Here is a 24,392-nt window from a genome sequence, read left to right on the forward strand (position 1 = left end):
TTTTTTTTAACCAAGTGGCGGAAACGTCTAAAACATACGAGAAAATGTGGCATTTACTGCCTTCAAAATAAAATAACTGAAATGAATCGTTTGGGAATATCTCATCCTGTGTGCATTTTCATTTTTATAGTATTGACGGAACAACGTCCAACTATTCAACACATACACAAACGTTATTTTACATCTATTTCTCTATCATTTTACGCGTATGTATATATGTAGTAGCTTTATTGTGGAAGTTGAAACCGGATGTGTGTCGTTTCTGGCTGAGTTGACACCTCTGCGTGCTGTTCTTCATTCAGGGATACCTCATTTTACATCACAGCGATTTCAATCTCAGATATGGACAATCGAACTGCCTAAAGGCACAAGGGTTTGAAGTGTTAACCTCTACGGACGGACTTGTTTTGAACCTCTGGAGATACCTCACCGCTACATGCTAGCTGCTGTTACTTAACGATGCGAGTGTTGCATTGCTGGGTTCATTCATTTTGGCTAACGCTGGGTTTCTATTGGCGGCTCAGACTCACCTGAGCTGGGTTTGGTCACCTGCCAGCCCCAGGTACTTGGAACATTACATACTAGTCATTCATTCCTTCCTACCGTCCTCTAGCTAAAGGTAAAACTGTGATTTTATGTCGAATTAAGGGGTCAACAGGCTCGACCACGTCACCAGCTGCTCTTCAACGAAGCCTTTTTGGATCATTTTCAGTTTATTCACTTTATTCCAACTAGCATGGATTATGAACAGAAAGCAAAGACAGTGGCTGACTGTCTGATGGGCTACAAAAGAGACGAGTCTGGTTGGAAAGTCTGCAAAAAATCAGTAAGTCCTACAGTATCACTTCCTGTTCAATTGTGGATTCTTTGAACATGGTATAAGATTAGAAGTTTACTCCTCACACACACTTTAGTAGAGCTAGTATCAAAAACTTTAGATAAAAGTACTAATTGTACACTGTCAGTCTTTTACTAATATGCAGAATGGTTGTAAAACACATGTGATGTTTATTATGTTGAGCTCATTTGATTTATTTAACTCATAAAAGTGGTACTCTTGTGGTTGTTCCCAAATGATTTTTTTCTGTTAAATTAATCTTTCTTAAGTATTTTATCATCATTTATTATACTCTGTATTTTTCGTTGTGTCTGTGCAGATCATGTATTTTTCCATATTTAATTCACTGATCATGTAGATTTTCATACAAAGCTAAATTTAAAGTTGAGAGTTGTATCAGAAACAGAGAAAACTGAAGAAAAAGTGACTTTTACAACAAAGATATCAGTAACTGATCGTAAAACCAAGTGCTTCCATCCACTGTCATTGATCCAACTTCATGGGTTTTACTGTTGAATCAATGTTGTAGAAGGTGACGGTGTTTCCATGGTAACTACGGAGCCTCTGAACGTCCAAATGGGTCATATCTGATGACCATGAAAAGATGAAGAACTGTATTTTACACCAGTTATTTACATGTGTTGATAGGATTAGTGGATCAACAGATATTAGACAATTTAGATCAGTAGATGGTTTTGGTCACCAGAGGATGTTTGGGTCTTTATGGGTTAATAAACTTTATATCAGGGGTGTCAAACTCATTTTAGTTCAGGGGCCACATACAGCCCAAGTTGACTTCAAACAGGCTGGACCAGGACAATAATAGCATAATAATAACTCTAAGACCAAATTTTTCTCTTTGTTTTAGTGCAAAAAAAGGTAAAATTACAATAGAATTCTTTACATTTACAAACTATTCTTTAAAAAAAAGTGAATATGAATATCCATAACTGGTAATTCAAGACAAATAAGTGTAATTTAACAATATTCTTCCTCAGTTTATCATTTACACATGTGTATTACAATTTACAGATCACAGTGGATCTACAAATACACAAAGCATTTAGTTATAGGTATCTGGAACTGAAAAGTATTTACATTTGACTTTATGATAAATGCAACTTGTCAAGACCCTTTGGACTTTGCAGATTCATCCTGTGGGCCAGTTTGGACCCTTTGGAGGGCCGGTTTTGGCTCATGGGCCATATGTTTGACACTCCTGCTCTTTTTTTCAGATTGAGCTGCAGAAATGCATCATATTCTATTTGAGCATTATTTGTGATTATATGCAAAAAGTAACTGAGGCTGTCAGACAAATGTAGTATAATAGAAGTACAATACAGCAATAAATAGAGATACTCATGTAAAGTACAAGTAGTAAAGTTGTACTTAATTACAGTACTTGGTTACATTTTACCACTGATAATAGAAATTCCAGTGAAGCGTCTTAGACCACTAAACTGAAGAAGGAGAATAAAGATGGAATAAGTCATATGAAGAGATGAAGAGTGGATACAATGATCAGACATAACATTCTAACCACTGACAGGTTGAATGGTGCTAATGTTCATTATCTTATTCCAATGGGACCTGTCACTAGGTGGATTTATTAGGCAGCAAGTGGACATGTAGACCTCGAAGTTAATGTGTTAGAAACAGCAAAATAGGCAAGAGTATGGATCTAAACAACAATGGAGACATTATGATGTCCAAATCACTGGGTCTGAGGATCTGCAGATGTTGTAATTCATTTCACATGTAAAGTGGTTAAAACTGACCAAAAGTATCTTTAAAAAGAACTGGATCTCAACCCATCCGGCATCTATGGGAGCAGAACAGTATTACCACCTGTCTAATATTGTGTAGGTTCCCATTTTTCCACAAAAACAGCTGTGACCAGAGGCCTAGACTCCTCCAGACCACTGCAGGTGTGTGTGGTATCTGGACCAAGATGTTAGCAACAGATCCATGAAGGTCTGGAATGGAGAGGGATCAGACTTAATTATCCAACACCTCCCACAGATGATCAATTGTCCTGAGATTGGGACATCCTTCCTCAGTCTATTTTTGTATTTTTGGTCATTACTAACCACTGCAGACCAGGAACACCCAACAGAACCTCCAGTTGGAGATGCTCTGACCCAGTCATTACTGTTACATTATAGACCAGGGGTCGGCAACCCTGGTCCTAGAGAGCCACTATCCTGCATGTTTTAGATGTATCCCTCTTCCAACACACCTGAAACAAATGATATGCCTATCATCAAGCTCTGCAGAAGCCTGATAATGACCAGCAGGTGTGCTGGAAGAGGGACGCATCTAAAACATGCAGGATAGTGGCTCTCTAGGACCAGGGTTGCCGACCCCTGTTATAGACCTAGTCAAAGTCACTCAGTTCCTTATGTTGTTTATTTCACTTCTTTCAATGCATCAACTTCAAGAACTGAATGTTCACGTGCTTCCTCATATGTCCAACCCAGTGAAAGGAACCATTGTAATGAAATAATCAGTATTATTAACGCTTCTCCTGTCAGTGATGAGAATGTCGTGGCTGATCAGTGAATATACAGAATAAAACTAGAACTAAACCATTTGTCAAATGCATCTGTACAGCAGGAATGTATAAACAGTGATATGACCCTGTGGTTTATGAACAGCAGTTTTTAAAGCCTTGTTTGTATTATTTCTGTTGTCATGGTGGGTTCATTGACGCCAGATGTGACCATATTCAAACCAAAGGGTGGAGCTGGAGGAGCGTTGGGGCAGTGTGTGAGCTAATGCTAAACATTAGCTTATTGACACAGTAAAATGATACACTTCATCAAACATTGGTGTAACGTCATTGTGACGGCCTTATTAATGTAACCTGTCATCAGCTGTGGAGTCCATAGTCAATAAACTAAAGCTTCTAAAGGCCAACTCAGCAGGTGAGAGAGCTGTCAATCAAAGACTTTATTCACCCTAAAATCTTGAGAATGGAGCAATGATTTAGAGATGGACCATAAAACTTATTGGAGTCCAAGTAAAAGAAATGTATGGAAGAGAATTAGGGCCACTGGAAAAAAAAATTAAGGTCCAGTATTTTTTTTCTTAATATTACTATTCTGAGAAAAAAAAGTCAGGATTCTGAGAAAAAAGTCCAAATTCTGATTTTATTCTCAGATTAATAATAAAAAAAATAGATTGGAATTGAATTTTTTTTTTCCTACAGTGGCCCTAATCCTCTTCCGTAGAAATTAAACCAGACTAAATTTAGTGACTTAATGTTTTTAGATAGATTTCAGTGTAAGTGTAAATCTATTTCACTTGAAGAAACTTATCCATTGGTTTGTCTTTGGAGCTGCAGTCCTTTCCCTTTAGGGGTTATATACAGGTACAGGTGATGACTCGGACCCACTGACCCTGGTTTTAGGGGCCCAGAGGTACAGAGGATACATATTATATTTTAGTGCAGATAGATGAAATGCAGCTTCTATGTAAATGTGACGTTAGCTTAGGTTGGTATCTCATATCACCATTAAAAACTGTCTACAGACTTTGTGTCAGTAGAGATAAATCTGTAGTGAAAAACTCAATTCATAGAAATAATGGTTACATGAGTTTATAGTTTACAGATTAGAGTTATTCAGTCATTTGTTCATTTTAGGCATTGACCGACATGTGCTTTTCAGACCCTTAATAAGAAAGAGAGTGAGCCTGTTTACATTCACACTAATACTCTGATCATTATCTGGTTTGTGGAGATTATTCTTAATCATGTAAACAGTATAATCTGATCTATTTTATCAGATAACAGCAGTAATCTGATTATAAGAAATCAGATTAACACACCTGGATTTGTCCCCAATACACCCATGTCTTCCTGCATGTATACGGGTTATTCTGATTTATTTAGTTCTTTTGCATATGTTTAAAAACAGTTAAAACTGTAGAAAACAGAAGGGAAGTATTCAAACAAGAGCAGAAGACAATAACAGGAAGTTTGATTCTACCGTCACTATGAATGTATGAACTCTGAAAGAACTCCAACAATGAACTGAAACATCTAAACCAGGGTTTTTGATTATTGCATTTCTGAAGTGCATGTAAGTGCATCAGATCTGATTATTACAATTATCTGATTACTCAGTTATTGGATTTATATGGTCATGTAAACAGGCTCAGTGATAACAAATACAAGTTATGTTTATGATAAAAATACTGATACAGATAATCATACAAATGTCAATAATGGGTTCAGTCACAGGTCATGGCTGAGACTAATCTGGCTTATTTCATTACATCGTTGTGACTAACATGATATTCTTGTCCTTGTTTTTGGCAGAATGACGTGGTTGTATCTTGGCGTCCCTCGACTGAGTTCCCCGGGAATGTGTGAGAAAAAACTCTTTTTTTCTTTAACAAATTTTGATTTCACAAACAAGAACACCGAGCTGCTCTACAAGTTCAAGGAATAACCAGTAATTAAAAGATACTGTACACAAATAAAGATAAAACCATACTGTTTGTACGGTAAAAATGACGACAGACAGACCGAACGAACACATTCAGGTACATAGGAATTATTTTGCAGAGGTCTGTCAGAGTACAAGCACAAAGGTTAAAAGATATAATCAAATAAAAGTTAGATATAAGCAGTATAAAAGTACACAAAAGTACTTGCCTAAACTTACACTGCCTAAACCAAATGAACGTAAACTCAATGTTGAAAGCATCAAAACTAACAAATATCTTTTCAAGAATCCAGTGGATGGTTTAGGAAAAATGTTAGCAAATTTAGTTATTTTTATTTGTTGTAACGTTTCCAATTTTTGCACAGATATGGTAAAAAAACTAACGGTTCAAAATTATGTGAAATTTTCTTATTGAAAAGTTCTATTTTTCCCCTTATCTATGTGGTTAAGTTTTCTGTGAACTTGAACCCTGACAGTATCTACCTCTGAAAATGAGGGAACCCCCTGGTAAGTATGTAATCATTACATACATTAAGGAAAGGCAGGTTTATTTATATAACACATTTCATATACAAGACAATTCAAAGTGCTCTACATAAAACATTAAAAGTATTATGGGGGGCAGGGGAAGCAATAAAAAGTACAGGCATGAAAAGAAAAAGAAAAAACAGATTAAAAACTTATTACACACATTACAATGTAATGTGTCTAATGGAGGATTTCATGAACAGATGAATATAGTTAAACTTATTTCATGGTTTTCTAAAGGGTATCGAAGGCTTGGTCACTATGTGTATTCCATCATGTGTCGGTGGTTTGTAATTATTCACAGTTTAATATTTGGAGCTTTTTTCCACATTGTTTTCTAATGTTATCTTTATCATATTTGTGAAGGGGATCAGTATTTTGTGTTCCTTTCAATTTTGTCTTTTTTTGAAAAACTCAAGTGCACAAGAAAATGTTCACATAAATAGAGAAATACTTATTTAAAAACTACCCTGTTACTTGTACTACTTAACCTGGCACACCCCCACCCCCCCCCCTCCCCTGTGGCAAACCCATGAGATACTCACTTGACCACCAGTCAGCTGTTCTGTTGTGGTGTCTGGCCTCATACCCGGTTAAACTGAAGTACAGTTGGGCTGAACACGACTAAACTTCAATACCTGAGGACATTTGTCAACCCCGTGGAAACCCTGAAATCACATAATGACATCCATCCATCCATCCATTTTCTTCCGCTTTATCCGGGGCCGGGTCGCGGGGGTAACAGTCTAAGCAGGGATGCCCAGACTTCCCTCTCCCCAGACTCCTCCTCCAGCTCTTCCGGGGGGACCCCGAGGCGTTCCCAGGCCAGCCCAGAGACATAGTCTCTCCAACGTGTACTGGGTCTTCCCCGAGGTCTCCTCCTGGTGGGACATGCCCGGAACACCTCCCCAGGGAGGCGTCCAGGAGGCATCTGAAACAGATGCCCGAGCCACCTCAGCTGGCCCCTCTCGACGCGGAGGAGCAGCGGCTCTACTCCGAGCTCCTCACCCTATCCCTAAGGGTGCGCCCAGCCACCCGACGGAGGAAACTCATTTCGACCGCTTGTATCCGGGATCTTGTCCTTTCGGTCATGACCCAAAGCTCATGACCATAGGTGAGGGTAGGAACGTAGATTGACTGGTAAATCGAGAGCTTCGCCTCTCGGCTCAGCTCCTTCTTCACCACAACCGACCGGTACAGTGACTGCATCACTGCAGACGCTGCACCGATCCGTCTGTCAATCTCACGCTCCATCCTTCCCTCACTCGTGAACAAGACACATAATGACAAGGAAATAAAAATAACTGACTGGTGACAGCTGCCAAAACCTGTACCCTGTGGGCGTTCTTTAAAGACATTTTACCTTAAACCTTATAATGAAGTTAAAATGTCTTCAATAAATGTTGACATGAACTATAGAACACAGGGGCGTTTTAGATCATAATAATTAAAACAATTATTTAAAGGTCAATTTTTTAGTAAAGTTAGTGTGTTAAACTGTTGCCTCTGCCCCCTCAGTGGACCAGCCACCACTGGCACTACACCTAGACCTTATAATGGTAGGAAATAATAATAATAATAATAAAATAATAATAAATAAAAATTAATAATGGTAGGAAGAACCCTTTTGTCAGTGATGAAACATGCAAGACTTCATGCAGACAGTGCTGTCAGAATAGTCAAATTTGTGATTAATGGTATTTTTTCAGTTCTTTTAACTTTATTTCATCATTGTGCAAATTTAATAAAAAATGTAATTATGTGTGTGTAATTATGAAGAAAAATCTTTTATCGTCATAGAATTGTGAAACGTAAAATGACTTATGTTTCACTTTCGCTTTTTGTTGGTAAAAATGAACACTTTAAAGTTAAACACTAAAGTCACAATATTCCAACATAACTGAATGAAACAGCTTTTTGAAATCTTGACATAAAATTGACTTAAACATGCACGAGTCATTCCTGAAAATTCAACCAAGGTACAAAATTAAGATCTTGTCAACTGATGAGTGTGGAAATACTGATAAAATATTCAATAATACTAATAGATTCTACAGGTGAATGGAAATGATCACAGTTATGTAAAACAATAATAATGCAGTCATTTGAAATAATAGTGATTATTTAATAACTGTGCATGTGGGTTCAGAAAGAATAAAAAGCATCTTCGATCCCACTTTCTTCCACAAAATGGTCTCCTGTCAAGCTCTTCTTAATTTTGCAGTATATATTTTGCATCAGGAAACCCTGTAAACATCCCTGTTATTGGAATATTCAGTGATAAAATGCAGTCCTTCAGGTTTCAGTCATAGTATCTTCACACATGTATCAGAGTTAACTCATTAGTCCGTCCCAGAGTCTGAATGTCATTTCCAGTGGAGTCCTGCCTTCATCGTGTGCTGTTCTCTGACTTCTTGTGCAGGTACAAAGGGGAGGGCGTGGTCAACGGCAGCCTGGACAAAGTGTGGGAGTGTCTGAAACCCATCCCCAACGGGCTCCGGGTCAAGTGGGACAACAACGTCAAAAAGTTTGAGCTTTTGGAACAAATCACAGAGGTTTGTTAACTTTTCTCAGTCTGCTTTTTGTCATGATCATTCTTTATGAGTTATGCAGGTTTCATTTCATACAGTGGTCACTTTTCTTCTGATTTTCATCAAAGATTGTGTCAGTTTTTTTAAAGCTGCACTAGGTCTGTTCACATCGCACTGAAAACATACTGGAAGTGAAATCTGGGGAGTTCACATTGATACCGGGGTCCATCCTCTCCTTCAGACACAGAATATGATGCCAAAACTCTGATTATTACTTTGTTCGTGGGCCAAAACCGGCCCATGGGATGAATTTGCCAAGTACAAAAATTACACTGAAGACATTAAGAGTCAAAGGTGTTGAGCTGGATTCAGTTCAGGTTCCACATACAGACCAATATGATCGAAAGTAAAATAATAACTTATTAACCTATAAAGTATAATAATAATAAGGCATAATGAAATTGAAAATGAAAAAAAATATTACATTATTATAAAAACTGACAACTCCAAATTTTCCTTTGTTTTAGTGCCAAAAAATAACATCAAATTATGCAAATATTTACATTAACAAACTATCCTTTAATGATAAAATGTGAACCTGAACTATCTTAAGAAAATTAAGTGCATTTTAACAATATTCTGCCTGTTACTAAATGTTTTGAGCCTTTGTAGATCTGATAAATGATAAGTTGAGGAATAACATTGTTAAAATTACACTTATTTTTTCCACTATAACAAGCAAAATATTTGGTTATTATTTATAGGTTATATATTTTTTTACTGGTCTGGCCCATTTGAGATCAAAGTGAGCTGCATTTGGCCCCGAAGTAAAATGAGTTGCTCTAAAGAATCCCCAAAAACAGGTTTAACAGTATAATGCTGCATAATCAATACCATAAATATTCTTAGTGGCCTTTTAACATGAATATTAATGGACATTTGACTGACAGGATGCACCACCAAAGCCAGTTTCCTCATGGTTAACTTAGTGGTTGTTGCTCCTGAACATTTGGTCCAGCTTTAATATTAGACCTCCTGTTCAGTTTCTAGTGATGTTTGTCATCTGAACATCTGAGACCAACAGTAAAATATAAGTAGCTTCCATGTAAATGTATCACCATCTTTGCAAAACAGAGTTAACAGAATTTTTATAAATTCATGTTTAGTCTAATCTGTAATATTCCCCCAGATTCACAAACATCTGCCTCAGTTTCTGAATTTGATTCACAGTCCATTTCTGGACACGTGTTCCCTGGTGCAGCTTTAAATCCATGTGATGCCACAGGTGGTGTCCATTTTTGCTTTTGTCCGAGTCAGTCTTTGAGTTGTTTTTGTCTCCCACTCTATGCAGGACATCTCCATCTGCCGAACAGTCACGCCCTCAGCAGCTATGGGCATCATAGCTCCACGAGACTTTGTAGATGTTATTTTAGTTAAGCAATATGAAGATGGCACCATTACATCAAATGGTGCGTAACGAGTCATTCTTGTCTTCTTTCTGTGCTTGGTTTGGTTTCTTTTGTACAATATAAGAGTCACTGTTATGTGCATTAAGGCCTTTTACCTGCAGGAGGGATTTGGATGAAAGCTGAGGATGTTCTACATGAACAGATGAAGACAGATGTTCGTTACAGCTCAAAATACAGAAAAATGTATTAATCCATTATTTAGGTACAAAAATTGTTGGTCAGTAGTAAATGTTTGTGGGTTTGGACTTTATTATCCTCCTGAGATCCAGGAAAGTAAAAGTTTTGTTGTTTTTTTTACATTAATTGATAGCCTTGATTAAAAACAGCACATTACAAGTTTTTTTTTTTTTTTTTTTTTTTTTTTTTCAGATTTATTTATTTATTTTTTCATGGAATGCCCTTGACAGCTTTTTTTTTTTTTAATTTAATTAAATTTTGTTTTTCAATTAAATAAAACTGTGAAATTTCTGTCCCCTACAGAGGGCAAAGATACATTGCTGGGTCTCAGGAGGTTAACATATAATCAATTTACTGAGTTGAGAAGAGTTTTTGTGCATATGTGACCTGTATCCAATCTGTTACAGTTTGAACAGCACTAATCTACCCAGACCACTTTCATATGTGGTCCTAAATCTGATACGCAGCCAATATTTTGCAATGCGACTTTAGCCTGAACGGCCAGGTTGCATTTATCCAACCTTTACATCACTGAAATGCAACAAACATCACAATTCTGCGTCCCAGGAGGAGGAGTGGCGGGAAAAACATTTTTTCCTGCATGTGGGTCACTTCAGGGTCGCATTCAGTTCATACTCGAAACTGATAGAAGTTGCATTTAATGTGGAATATGAATGAGCACACACACACACAAAAAAAATCGGATTTCACCAAAAATCCGATAGTGCATTAAGACTTGCTGTGTGAACCTAGCCTAAGATGACACATTATCACCCAGTGTGAAGCTTACAACTGCACAAACACCAACATAAGCTTTCCACTCAATTGTGCTCACCGACTGCTGCTTGTTTACTCACACACGACCACCCTGAATCAACAATGGCACATCACTTATTTCCGGTAATGGCTGCTCCCATAGATTCTGCCCCCGCCTGTAATTCATGCCATAAAAAGATCCAGTGTGGTGCACTTATGGTGTATTTATTTTTTTTTTTTACTGAATTTGCGTCTTTTGCTTCTGAGTAAAATGTAAAGTATAGGTAATGTCATAAACATGACCAGTACAGGTTCACTTTAAGGAAAGTGGTCATAAAGGGCTCAAAGTGTCTGTGATCAAACACTAAATGGCCTTGAACCTCAGGGACTTATACCGCGTTTCCATTACGTGGAACCAGCTCAACTCGGCTCTGGTACCAGGTCCTATTCCTGATGACCGTTTCCATTACAGGATACTACTGACTTTACAGTACCTGGTCATCATGGCGATGTGGTGCGTTACTTCTGTGTTGTCTGCTCAGAGAGTTGCTGATAAACTCACTCGTTTCGTGTTGTCTCGTCAAGCTCACGCTGAATTTTTACATCTGAACCTCCTCAACAAACCATGATGTAGTTTGCAGGTTGTCATCATGTGGATTAACATACCGCTATATTTACTGTAAACTTCCACATCTGTTTTTTGTAAAACGGTGGGTCACAGAGACGACACTGACCAATCAGTGGTCTGCAGTGTTTGCATGTCACGTTTTAGTATCTGGTCCCCAGTCTTGGAACCTCAGTGGAGGCGATACCAACATCTAGTACCGGGTACCAGATTCCAGGCCCTTTTGTGCAATGGAAACGCAAAAAGGCCGAGTCGAGTCGAACCGAGCCGATACCACGTAGTGGAAACGCAGCATAAAAGGGCTCATAGTTGTCTAAACCCACTTTTCTTAGTCTGTGGTTCATTTATTTGTGTATTTGGACCCTAATAGTTCATACAGTTTGAACCCTCCAGCTGCTGCAAAACTATCTTTATATTCATCCCAGCAAAAAGTGGATTTCTCCAACCTGTTTCATTTCCTTCTTAATTAGTTCTTTCTATAACTAGATCCGTCTCCACATTTGCACATATAAGGTCCAGACTTCAGATGAACATTTCTCCAGTATTTCTCCATAATTGTTTGTCAGCAGCAGCGGTTGTATCCCAGACTGAAAATATGTCCAAACTTGGAGCCCATTACCTAAAATGTTCAGTAGTTGGTTGAAAGAGACAGAGCACCAACAACCTGGAGGGGGCGGGGCCTGAAGTGGCTCATGTGCATTTAAAGGGCCAGTGCTCCAAACCACCTTTCTGGTGTCATTACTCAGAAATAGGGTTGAAGATGGACCTGTGAAGTTGAATGAATGAAGAATTCACACCCAAGCAGAGCATTTACAGTTTATGGAGACCACAGGGAAATGTGGGAAAAGGAAGAATTCCATTTAAAAAAGACAAATATCACTCCTTTAACAGGAGCAGAACTCAAAGTCTCAGTCTCTGTTCTTTTTATTTCAGTTTAGTTGTAGTTTTTCCAATGCATCGGTAGTTTTACTTTCACTCACAGGTGACTTCTTTTAGTTTAGTTTTAATGAAGATTGAGTTTTTCATTTTAGTTTTGTAGATTCATTGAAGCTGGAAAAACTGGGATAAAGAAAGCATGACATCAAATGACTTTCAGCACCATTTGTTTTTATGACAGGACCCATATTGTGCAAAGGCCTTTTATTCCAGCACATATGAATCATTGATATTTTTATTCAGAGGAAAATGAGCTGGAGTTTACTCGCTGCATTGGTCTTGTATTTTTTTCCCCCATTTTTAAAAACTTTAGATTTGTATCACAACTAATGAAAGTATTTTTTTTTTTACTGCTAGTTTTGGTCTTTCTTTCCATTATGATCCTGATGAACCTGCTCGTACATATCATTGTAATGTTTAAAATGCTCATAGATGCATGTGCACTGTGTGTGTTTTCTGTCCAACAGCCACTAATGTGAGTCACCCAGTGTGTCCTCCTCAGTCTGGCTACGTGAGGGGATTCAACCACCCCTGTGGATGCATCTGCGTCCCCATCTCAGGGTGAGAACACAGGAAATAGACTGATCTTATGAAATCGCGTTGTATGTCACGCCAGTTCTTATGGCATTTGGCATGTTATACGTACTAGGGATGTAAACAGTTAATCGACTATCAATTAATTATCGATAAGAACTTGCTTGATTAAATTATTAATTGTCGGTTAATTGCTCTTTTCCACGGCGGGATTTGTGGTGTCGACAGTGGGGGGTGCCACTGCCCAAACTAGGCTTCATTACTGACATTGAATAACCCCACGGCTGAAGGATTCTATTGGGAATTGTAAATTGGCTTAGAGCAGGGGCGTCAAACTCCGGTCCATGAGGGCCAGTGTCCTGCATGTTTTGGATATGTCCCTCTTCCAACACCCCTGCTTCAATTAATGATCAGCTCATCATCATGCTCTGCAGAAGCCTGATAATGATATAATGGCTTCCAGGTGTGATGGAAGAGGGAAATATCTAAAAAAATGCAGGATACCAGCCCTCAAGGACCAGAGTTTGACACCCCTGGCTGAGAGTCTGGTTTCGACTGACTCATATGTTAAGTGTCATGAGATAACTTTTGCTATGATTTGGCACTATATAAATAAAATTTGATTGATTTGTTGCCGGTCATTGAACCGGATCATGGCGTTGATGAGTTAGAATGGCTTTAGGGACATGGTGGAGCCAAACACAGACCAGCCCGTCTGTTTGTGGGAGCGGTACACCTCCCCCTAAATACACACACAAATGTGGGGTCAGTATCCTGATCCGGGACACAGGTCACCTGGCTCCATCATTTCAGTGATGCAGAGTCAGAAATGCCCATTTCTTCTAAACTGCCCATCTTCAGATCCATTTATTTTATTGAATTTCTCTGTTGAATTTCTTTAGTTCTCCTCCATAAATGTCATTGTCTGTACTGTATCCGATGGTTCAATAAATCAATCAGTAAGGAATATGACATGCATTTTTTCATGAAGTATATAAACAATATTTAGCTTTTATTCTTATAGACCCTATCGAAAGAGAAATTCAGGTTCTCAGGAAAATTGCCGCTTATCAATTAATCATTAATCGATCAATAAGGTCAACCAACTAATGATTAATCGATAATTTGCATCCCTAATACGTACGCATTCCCACCCTTTCACATGTTATTCAATGCCATTTGATCGCGTGTCAATTTACGCCAAGATCTCCGGTTTACATATCCGTAACCGCTAATTGCGTGGTATTTGACGCGGCATGAACATACAAGCGGAAAGCTTATAATGCATACAGATAACACGCCAATTTAAAGTGGTGTGATGTCATGATATGACGTTGCAGGAAACCCATCCAACCTGCACCACACTGTCCTGACTGGTCTGTTTTTATTGACTCCTCTGGTCTGTTTTCAGAGAGCCAAACAAAACCCAGGTGTTCAGCTTCTTCCAGACAGACCTGGGCGGCTTCCTCCCACGCTCCGTCGTCGACTCCTTCTTCCCCTCCAGCATGGCCGAGTTCTACAGTAACCTAACCAAGGCCGTCAAGTCCCTCAAGGACCTTTGACACCTGAACCCACCTTCAGTCAGGCCTGATGTTTATTCCATTTCCACACACAGCCATCGATCAGTACCTGAGGTTATCGGTCACAGACACAGTTCTGTTGTTAATGTACATTCCTTCTACTGCAGGTGCACAGCAGTGATGTTTCAGAGTCAGTATGCGCTTGTAAGAGCAGCGCTGAACAGTAGGGGTCGAACAAGTGTTTATTCAGAGCCGATGCCCTGAATACGGTCAGCTGAGACATAACCCCTCTGGTGCGTTCAGGGTCTCCTCCCAGTCGGTCGATCTGCCACTCTGTCTTCCCCTCATGAAAAAGAACGCAGGATGACATCTCTGCCTTTTCCAGGTGATGTGATCCTGTTGGGTCCATGAACCTGCAGCTCACACTAGGCTGGTTCACAGATGGGCGGGAAGTGACCAGGATGAAAACCACCTCCAGGTCTGAGGCCGTGGTTCTCTGCCAGAGGGGGGTGGAGCGCACCCTCCAGGTTGGGAAAGAGTTGCTGCCCCAGGTGGAGAAGTACAATGGGCTCTATTGCTGCATTCCAAAGTGCTGGGAGGTAGAATATATCTCACTTGGAGTTAAATACATCCCACCTCAGAGTATTCCAGGTGATCCACGAACATAAACAACAGATATGGAGAGCGCAGATCTAAACTCCTATTGCTTTGATACTGAAGCGGCATTTGGACTGTCGACACTATAGTGGTCTTATATACGCAAACGAGATGAAATGACGGATGAGCAAATTATACATTGTGAAGTTTTTTTTCATTGCGAACTTGCACACAATGCGCTGCCATTGTTGTGTTGACGTCTTGTTGTAGTTTGTGGTGAGGTCGGGGAACTTCGATCTGGCCCCACTTTGCAACAAGGACCTCCAGCTTGGACAGGCGTTCCAATGCATTTTACCGAGTTGGACGTTGAAAAGTTCCCATTTCCTAGCGCTCTGGAATGCAGCATATGCACAGCCCCACTGCTTCCTGAACTTAAGGCAGCCCCTTTATTTCCTGTCATTCATTATTGGACACACTGATTAATCTGGATGTTCCTGACCACAGTAGTCACAACAACAAGTAGCAGACACACCTGGATTAGTCAGTGTGTCCAATAATGAAAGACAGGAAATAAAGGAGCTCCCTTAAGTTCAGGAAGTAGTGGAGCTGTGCATAGAGCCCGTTATTACAATTGCAGTAAAATGAAAATCTGGGTTTGGAAAATTAAAGCCTCACACAAATGTCAGTGAAATGTATTTAACACGATGCTTAAATCAAATAAAGGAAGTATAGTGCATAACAAATTTATTAGACCACCACCCAGTGTAGGTTTAAGCCACAGCTGCCCTAAATAACAGCAGGTAATGACCAAAATCATCTTCTATGTTTCTGTAATGGTTAATACACCAGTATGTAGAACAGTGTTTTTTTGGCTCGTGACCCCATTTTAACATCACAAATTTCTGGCGACCCCAGACATTATTTTTGCTAAAATTAATTTGTTTAGACCATGTAATAGTTTGCAATTGTATGTTGCAAATAGATTTTAATTTTAGATGACATTTAGTCTATATAATGTATATTATTGTGGATGGACTCAGAAAAGCCAGGTGTAGATTACTGCACAAAGGGAGAATTGGATTTTCCTTGGTCAGGATATGTACAGTCAGTCCAGCTTGGATTTACAAGGCTGACAATTAATACTGAACAAACAAGAACTCAAACTATGAATTATGAAAGAGCTGCAGCATCTGAAACCAGCCACAATGAAGATTTGACAGATAAACAGAACCACAGTGCTTCAGTCTCAGGCTTCACAGTTTGTCTGTTATGGATTGGGATTGTCTCTGTCAGCTCAGATTTTTTATTAGTAATTTTTATTTTTATTTTTTTTTTTTTAAATCAATAACGAGAAATTCCAGGCGACTCCATGTGGGGTCCTGACCCCAAGGTTGAAAAACATTGATGTAGAAGCTCTTAAAGAGAAATACTATTTTTTTTAATGCTAAAATATAATTATTTTTATCCATGAATTTTCAACTTTGCTGTTTTGCAAAGAAAACAAAAAAATACTAAAGCACTTTTTTTTTGGACTAACACGCCAAATGAAGATATAACTATTTTTCCCACCGTGGGGAAATTTCACTGTCAACAGCAGCACCATACAACAAGTGCAGAGAAAAAGACAGGTGAAAAACAATGAATGAGTGAAAAGTGAAATATAAAGAGAAAAATAAATATGGCACTTATAATTTATTTTAACTCTATATTTATATATTGTAAATTATATTTTTTTTACTTGAATTCCAAAAGTAAATTCATTCAAAATCGTTAAAATGAGTTTTGGTGGTTGAATATTATGCTTGGCACAAATTTAGGAATAAAAATAAATGAAATCCGTCGTTCTTATTCAAAATGGTAAAATATTGAGAACTCACTGAAAATGAAGGAGTAGCATTAAAGCTCTTCATGACAATGGTGGTCTAATAAATTTGTTAAGAACTGTATTTCATAAACATTTCTTGCACTTTCACATCAAACTGGAGGGATTATTAATAATAACCAATAACAACTGCTTTAAAGCTGTGGGTGGGACTCAGACAGAGACAAAAATAATGCACTTTTAAGTCTAATTTTATCAACAATCAGACAAAATAAAACCACATTCCAAACATTGGTCGACCCCTACTGATCAGTGAACTTTTGATGAATGACATGTATTTAACAGAACCTGCTTTTAGACTCCAGAACACCTGCCCCATATCTACGTACTGAAACTACATGTATATAAAAACCTATATTTGTACATGTGTTAGAAGCACATAATTTCAGGAGAGCCGTGACGCTGCTGCTCTCCTGTTCCAGTACCAACATACTCCTGTGTGTCTGTGAACATGCATGTTGCATGACCCTTATTGGCCCTGAGCTCCAGTCGCTGTTGGGCCGGCGCTCTGACTCATACCTCATATTTAGTTGTTTGTGTTGTACTTGAAATGACGTGATTTGATAATCTCCACTCATCTGCAAACCATCATTATCTGCCTCTGATACATTCAACTGAAACATGGAAGTAGGGCTGGGCAAAAAAAATATGGTCACGATATTTTTCCCTGTATTGATCAATGTTGATGATTATCTGCCAGTTTCACGCGTATCTGATAATAACTGAAGAAATAAGGGTCAGTAGTTGAAGTTTAGAATATTAACACGGGCTACATTTTAGTACTTTGCATTTAAACACAGGGAAATAAAGATACTTTTAATAATTTAACCCACAAAGACCCAGTACTATTTTTGTGGCAGTTCGCAAATGAATTTTTCTCTATATTTACCCTTTTTTTAAGTGCTTTATCGCCGTTTATTGTAATATTATCCTCTTTATTTTGCAATTCTTCATTGAAAACTAGGTATTTTTCTATATTTAATTCACTGATCATGTAGATGTTCATAAAAGCTCAGAATAAATTCAAATGTGATTCTATCAGAAACAGAGAAAACTGAAGAAAAAGTGACTTTTTCAGCAAAATCTCTCATTAACTGAACATAAACCCAATCGTCCATCCACTGTTATTGATCCAACATTATGGATTTTACTGGTGAATCAATGTTGACGGTGTTGACGATGTTTCCATGGTAACTATGGAGCCTCTGAACGTCCAAATGGGTCATATCTGATGACCATGAAAAGATGAATAACTGTATTTTACATCAATTATTTACATGTATTGATAGGATTATTGGATCAACAGGTATTAACCCTTTCATGCATGATGTCCACATTTCTGGACACCGTTTAGTTCACTTTTCAAAGGGTTCTAAAGGCAATATTCTCCAAACCACATGGGGGTAGTCTCTATAGACCTTACACAACACAATGAAAAAAAGGATCATCTTAGTTGTAGAATTTGGACGGATCTGTGATCTCATAAAGTTAACCTCCTAAGACCCAGCTATGGGTTTTCTGTATGCATTTGTGGACAAGAGTTTCACAGCTTTATACAAAAAAAAAAAAAACAAACCAAAAAAAACTGTCAACCACAAAGGACATTCCATAAAAAAAATTCAAAAATGCATCTGAAAAAACTGTTGCATCGTGATGTTTCCAATATAGACAATTATTTAATTTAAAAAAGCCAAAACACGTACTTTCCTGGGTCTCGGGAGGTTAAATATCTTCTTCATAAAACCATATTTAAAAAAAATAAAAAATTCTAAGTGCATTTCAACTTTAACCTAATTTTGAGTAATGAAAAAAAGTATGTAGGTTTTTTTTAGATTGATTTTATAATTCATCCATGAAAGGGTTAAATAGTTTATACCAGTAGATGGTTTTGGTCGACGGTGGATGTTCGGGTCTTTATGGGCTAAATTATGTCAGCATATGCAATTCTATAGTCATAAATCTACAACTGAAGGTCCGGTCTGTGTTGCTGAATGTGATATTTATAGAAAACACAAAATGAAAGTCAGTACATTATGAAGTTTTGACTGAAACATTACGTAACATCGTAAATGCTGGTTTAAGGGAAACGTTAGAAGAATATGCAAATTCATAAATGTCGCTCAAAAACAAATTGCAATATTGTCCATAATAACCACAATTTGATATTTTCACCCAATCCTACAGCCCAAGAGGATAAGTACCTGTATTTACGAGGTGTATGTGAATGCAACTGCTTTAATATGTCGATAGTCTTTGCTGAACAGCTGAGATTTACTGACAAAATGGAAGTTCTGCCTGCATGTGGTGCTTTGCAGGTTACACACTTGTTTATTTATTTCCCATGTGTGAGAGGCTGCTAGATCTGTACGTAGTGTTTTATCGTGATCCTGTTTTGACGTTTCCCAGCCCTTCAACTGTAACGTGATGAGTTAAAGTACAGGTGAGTGGTTGAAAACGCAGCTTCCTTTTCCAAAAGGCCTTTAGTCGGACTGATGATGTGAAACACACAACTGTCTTCCCTTTTTCCAAGTACATTTCCCTTCTGTTTCCTCCCTCATAAACACAACCCATCATACATTTAACTTACAGAGCGAAGGTCAAAGTTTGTGACAGTAGCTTATCAGTAAGATCTCACAACTCCAGCTTGGATTCTTCCTAAACGAACAGAGTTTGCTCAGTTGTCACAGAGGTGGCTCATGGGACATCTGGTTTAGATAAGACACTTGTAAACATATATGTAGTTGAGACGCCACAAAACAAATAAGAACGTCATGACATGTGATACAATAAGGGACATCGCATTATTTGTCTGATCCTCAAGGCTCAGCGGGGCTCAAAAGCACTGGTGTAGTCCACTAGTCTGCTTATTTTTCCGTCAACATTGCGTATAACCACTTCTAACCCCCCCCCCCCGATTCACTAGTATCTGCAGCCAAATTGTCCATTTTTCCCCCTAGGATGCTGAAGCAGTGTCCCGCCCTACTCTGCCTCTAATTGGCTAGAACTCGGTGCCTTCACTGATTTGATCGGTTAACTTTAGGCATGAGGACTGATGAGCCAATCAGAGGCAGAGTAGGGTGGGTCATGCCAAGGAAACAATTGTTAGCTAGCGCTGGCCACCTCTGGAACCTGATTGGACACCTCAGTTCCAGTGCCACCCCAGTTGATTGACAGGTCACTGCACGTCTTGTTGAAAGATAAGACTTTATAGATCCCATGATGGGGAAATTTTGCAGTTGACAGCAGCAACAAACAACACACCAGTGCAAGGGAAGGCAGGTAGAATTAAGCATTCTTAAAAGTATAAATTTAAATGGTATTTACATAGATGTGCAATTATTGGAAATGCGAATGAGAAAGGCAGAATAAACATCCTTGAGCTTAGCACTAGCTGAAAATGGTTTGTTACCACTAAAAATCATACAGTTAGTTTTTTTGATATTCGAAGCTAGCTTGTTACTCTTGAACCATTTGTCATATAAAGTGGTATCATCTGCAAACATTATCGGGGTAAGAGCATAAGAAACTGTACACAAATCATTTATATAAACTAAAAATAACAATGGGCCTACTATGTAGCCCTGAGGAACTCCACAATGTATACCTAACCTGTTCGAATTACAACCATTAATACAAACGTAGTGAGATCTATTAATATAATTTTGCAACCATTTAAAAGCAGTTCCATGAAAACCATACTTATGTAATTTTGGAAATATATTATGATTGACTATCAAAAGCTTTGGATAAGTCTAAAAAAATGCTGCAAATAAATATATTGTTATCTAATGACCATAAATTTGTCGAGTAACATGTATTGAGATAAAATACTTTCGTGAAATACGTAATTCTGAGGAAAGTTTTAAGGTGGTTTCAGAATGAGTCATTAGACATTCATGCAGCTGCTTGTGTGACCAGTAAAACCTACAAACTGCTCCTGATTAAGTCATGATCATTTGTGTTAGTGAGCAAATACTACTGATGGATTTTTAGGTAAATTAAATACCGTAGTCTTACATGTTACTGTTTCTAAAACAGGGCGTTTTTCTGGACTACTTAAAAAAAGAAGGCAAAAAATTGAGAGTATACCCACTTCTCTGGGGAACACTACAATGCTGCTCAGAAGGGGTTTTCAGACATTTTACAATTTATCAAATACTGTTATCTGATAAAACAGATCAGATTATACTGTTTACATGATCAGTAATAATCAGACAACTCCAGAAATCAGATAATGATCAGAGTATTAGTGTGAATGTAAACAGGCTCATGTTAATCAGCTGATATGCATCACATATAGTAACAGTAACATGTTGTTCCTCAGACAAACCACCTCTGAAAATCTAAAACCAGGTTTGAGCCTCATAATCTGTAACCACTGAGCAACAAAACCACCATGGAAGAAAATATCCCATCAAAGTCATAAAAACCTCATACTTTTGTTAGAGTCAGTGACATTATTCTGACTTCTGTTTACATTTATCTATCAAAACACATTTTCCTCCTTTACATTTATACGAAGAATCCTTTTTTTGTTTTACATAATGAAACACATGGTTGTATTAAATCCAGGGACTTGAATCAAACAGCAGGTTAAACCAACCCCAGGTCTCCGTCTGTTACATGACTTAAAATCCACCACAGTCATAGTAAACAGTATCACACCACCATGTTCCAATCAGGGTTCAGCATCTGTTTCTTTAAATGCAGATGAACTCCTGCTGCTGGCCACGCCCCTTTCCTGTCAGTACCATTGACACCCTTATGTAGACGCCTGTGGGTTTTTACATTTTGATACCTGAGCATTCCTTTTACATCCCCAAAACCTATTTATAATGAAACAGGCTGTGATTGAAAACGGTCAGTGTATCTGTTGGTAATTGGATTTTCTTTTCAGAAACAAAAGAAAAACTAGTGGTTTAATGATTTTTGCTTTAAAATAGAATTAAAATTAAATTTCAAGGCTTTTTTCTTTTTCAGTGTCAAAACGGATAAACTGAATTAAAAAATGGATTGATTTTCATTTTCTCTTTCTAATAACAAAAGAGGAAGTTACTACCTGACGAATGGAAAAACGGACCAAAAATGACAGTTTTTGTTTTTTTTTCATTTTCTGCACTAATGCCTAGGTCACAAAGATTCTTACGAACAATGGGCTTGTACGAAATCTGGATATCGTAGACATGCTCCCTCCACAAATGTATACGAACTCCTGATTTCATACAAACTGGAAGATTCGTAGAAAGCCATCGTTTGTAAGAATCTTTGTGACTGAGGAATTAGCGCTCTTTCCTTGAAAATAACAATATCCGGTCTCAGAAAATGAAAAAAACAGGCATTTTTGGTCTGTTTTTCCATTTCTGTGAGGAAGTAACTTTCTTTTTTGTTATTAGAAAGAGAAAACAAATTCCATCCATTTTTTAAATTTGGTTTATTTGTTTTGACACTGAAAAAGAAAAACACCTTGAATTTCAATTTCAATTATTTTATTTCAAAGCAAAATCAATTAACTACTAGTTTTTCTTTTGTTTCTGAAAAGAAAATCCAATTACCAAAATATACACGGACCGAAAACCTTATTTTTCACAATATGAATTTAATAATATAATACAGGCTAAAAATGACATGACCAAAAGAAAATGAAAGAAACAACTGTGATTTGAGTCGAACATGACGTCATTCCACAAACCCCTCGGTCCTGCTCTGGGATCCAGGCCCCTGGTCCAGTTTTATTCATGCATCTACCTCACAGTAACTCACCCTCTGTGTGGGAAAGGAAAGTGAAATGTACTAGTAGAACTTGAAGTGGGCGTGATGATGGGAGGGTCCGGTCCTGATCAGAGGAGACCCTCCTTTTATTCTCACTGAACTTGATTAGTGCCGTGTCAACCTTCACACAAATGTCAATATTCTCAATAACCTGCCTTTATTTGTATTATTTAATCACATTTTTTAATATAAAGACTTAAACTTAGGTTAGACAGTGAGTATGTTTATATGGACATTAATATTCCACCAGTTGTCTGAATATGTATAGATGTCACATAAACAACATTTTGTATTTGGAAATTTTGAATCTGCTGGTTTTTTCTGAATGGAGCATTTTCAGGTGGAACAGCAGCAAATATGGTTTGGACCAGTTTGGAGTCAATTTTGTGTTGTCATGGAAAGATATTTTTTGTAATTGGAGAAATAAATAAAAATATACAGTCATGGAAAAAATTATTAGACCATCAAAAACAATGGTTATGCAATCAAGTACTAACCAAGGTTATTATCGTGAACGAAAACTAACGAAATGATGAAAACTAGAATTGAAAAAACATTTTCATTAACTGAAATAAATAAAAACTATAATTAAAAGGAAAAATGATAACTAACTGAAATTGTATTCTGTACTTTCAAAACTAACTAAAACATAAAAGTTCTGGATAAAATTCCCTTTGTTTTCATCTTTGTCAATATTGGATTGATATGAAATCAAGTTAATTTGCTCGAACAATTTTAGCTAGTGGCACCGTATGACACATCGTGGTCCGTCACTTCTTATCACTTTTCGTTTAGAGTCATCTTCTCGTCCCCACTCTACCTGGAAACATGGAGACTAAAGTTGGGAGAAAGCAGCAGAGTCCTGTCTGAGATTTATTTAAATACGACAGCGAGGAAGAGAAAAGATATGAAAAAACTACAAATAAGCATTTAGAAAACAATGAAAACTAATAAAAACTAGCAAACCTGCTTTAAAAACGAATTAAAACAAACTGAATTAGAGAAAAAAAAAAGTCAGAACAAAATAAAACTAAACTATAATGAAAAATCCAACACTATCATAACCTTGGTACTAACTCCTGTGTGTGTCATGTGACTAAAACCAACAGAAAAGAAAACATGGAATGTCTAAAAGCACTGTTTTTGCCAGTACAATGACACAGATATTGATGTAAGAACTGAAGTGATTTGGGTTATTATCAAGAAAACATGTTAAATGCATAGATATCAGCTCTGAAATTAAACTACTATGAGACATTTTTGTTGGTATCATTATATTTGTCCAAACAAATGGACCTTTTAGTTGGAGCAGGCATTAAAATGAACAAGAAACTGAAGAAAACATGGGGTGGTCTAATAATTTTTTCCGCAACTGTATATCTTGGTGTGGACAGGGATATGGTGGTAATCTGGTTTTGTGTGGATTTTTTTGCACATACAGAATACTGAGTGAATTCAGTGGATTGCCACTTTTTATTATATTTGAATGGAACATCTAACACTCTATAATTTCCCCTTGTTACAGAAAAAGTAAATGAAGTGGAATATTTTGTGCATGTAAACATAATCATTGAGAGTTATTCCAGTATCCAGCAGTATATACTGATTTAAAATCAAAGCTTGCATCACTTCTGTTTAATAGCGTAGACTTTTTAGTGTAAAATACTACTAAAGACTATATATGCATACTGTTATCGATGATTAAACAACTGCCAGAATCCTCTTGAAGAGAAATCACCACCTGCACAGTGGTTCCGTACTGTACTTGTATTATTG

At 37.6% G+C, this 24,392-nt stretch overlaps 1 protein-coding gene across 1 annotated transcript; it reads left to right on the forward strand.

Moving 5' to 3' along the window:
* Positions 1-276: 276 nt before the first annotated feature.
* Positions 277-14,916, forward strand: stard5 (StAR related lipid transfer domain containing 5). Its single transcript, XM_030160665.1, has 6 exons — positions 277-826; positions 5,163-5,212; positions 8,243-8,375; positions 9,703-9,820; positions 12,782-12,875; positions 14,260-14,916. The coding sequence occupies exons 1-6, from the start codon at positions 737-739 to the stop codon at positions 14,408-14,410; spliced, it is 636 nt and encodes a 211-aa protein (XP_030016525.1). The 5' UTR covers positions 277-736; the 3' UTR covers positions 14,411-14,916.
* Positions 14,917-24,392: the final 9,476 nt, after the last annotated feature.

This window comes from Sphaeramia orbicularis, chromosome 3, assembly GCF_902148855.1.
Source record: "Sphaeramia orbicularis chromosome 3, fSphaOr1.1, whole genome shotgun sequence".
Taxonomy (NCBI): Eukaryota; Metazoa; Chordata; class Actinopteri; order Kurtiformes; family Apogonidae; genus Sphaeramia; species Sphaeramia orbicularis.

What these genes read in the sequence shown, in the direction of transcription:
- stard5 (XM_030160665.1), top strand. Translation starts at nt 737, where the DNA reads ATGGATTATGAACAGAAAGCAAAGACAGTGGCTGACTGTCTGATGGGC. An exon ending in TGGCACCATTACATCAAATG is followed by an intron (nt 9,821 to 12,781) that starts GTGCGTAACGAG and finishes TCTGTCCAACAG; the next exon opens with CCACTAATGTGAGTCACCCA. An exon ending in ATCTGCGTCCCCATCTCAGG is followed by an intron (nt 12,876 to 14,259) that starts GTGAGAACACAG and finishes GTCTGTTTTCAG; the next exon opens with AGAGCCAAACAAAACCCAGG.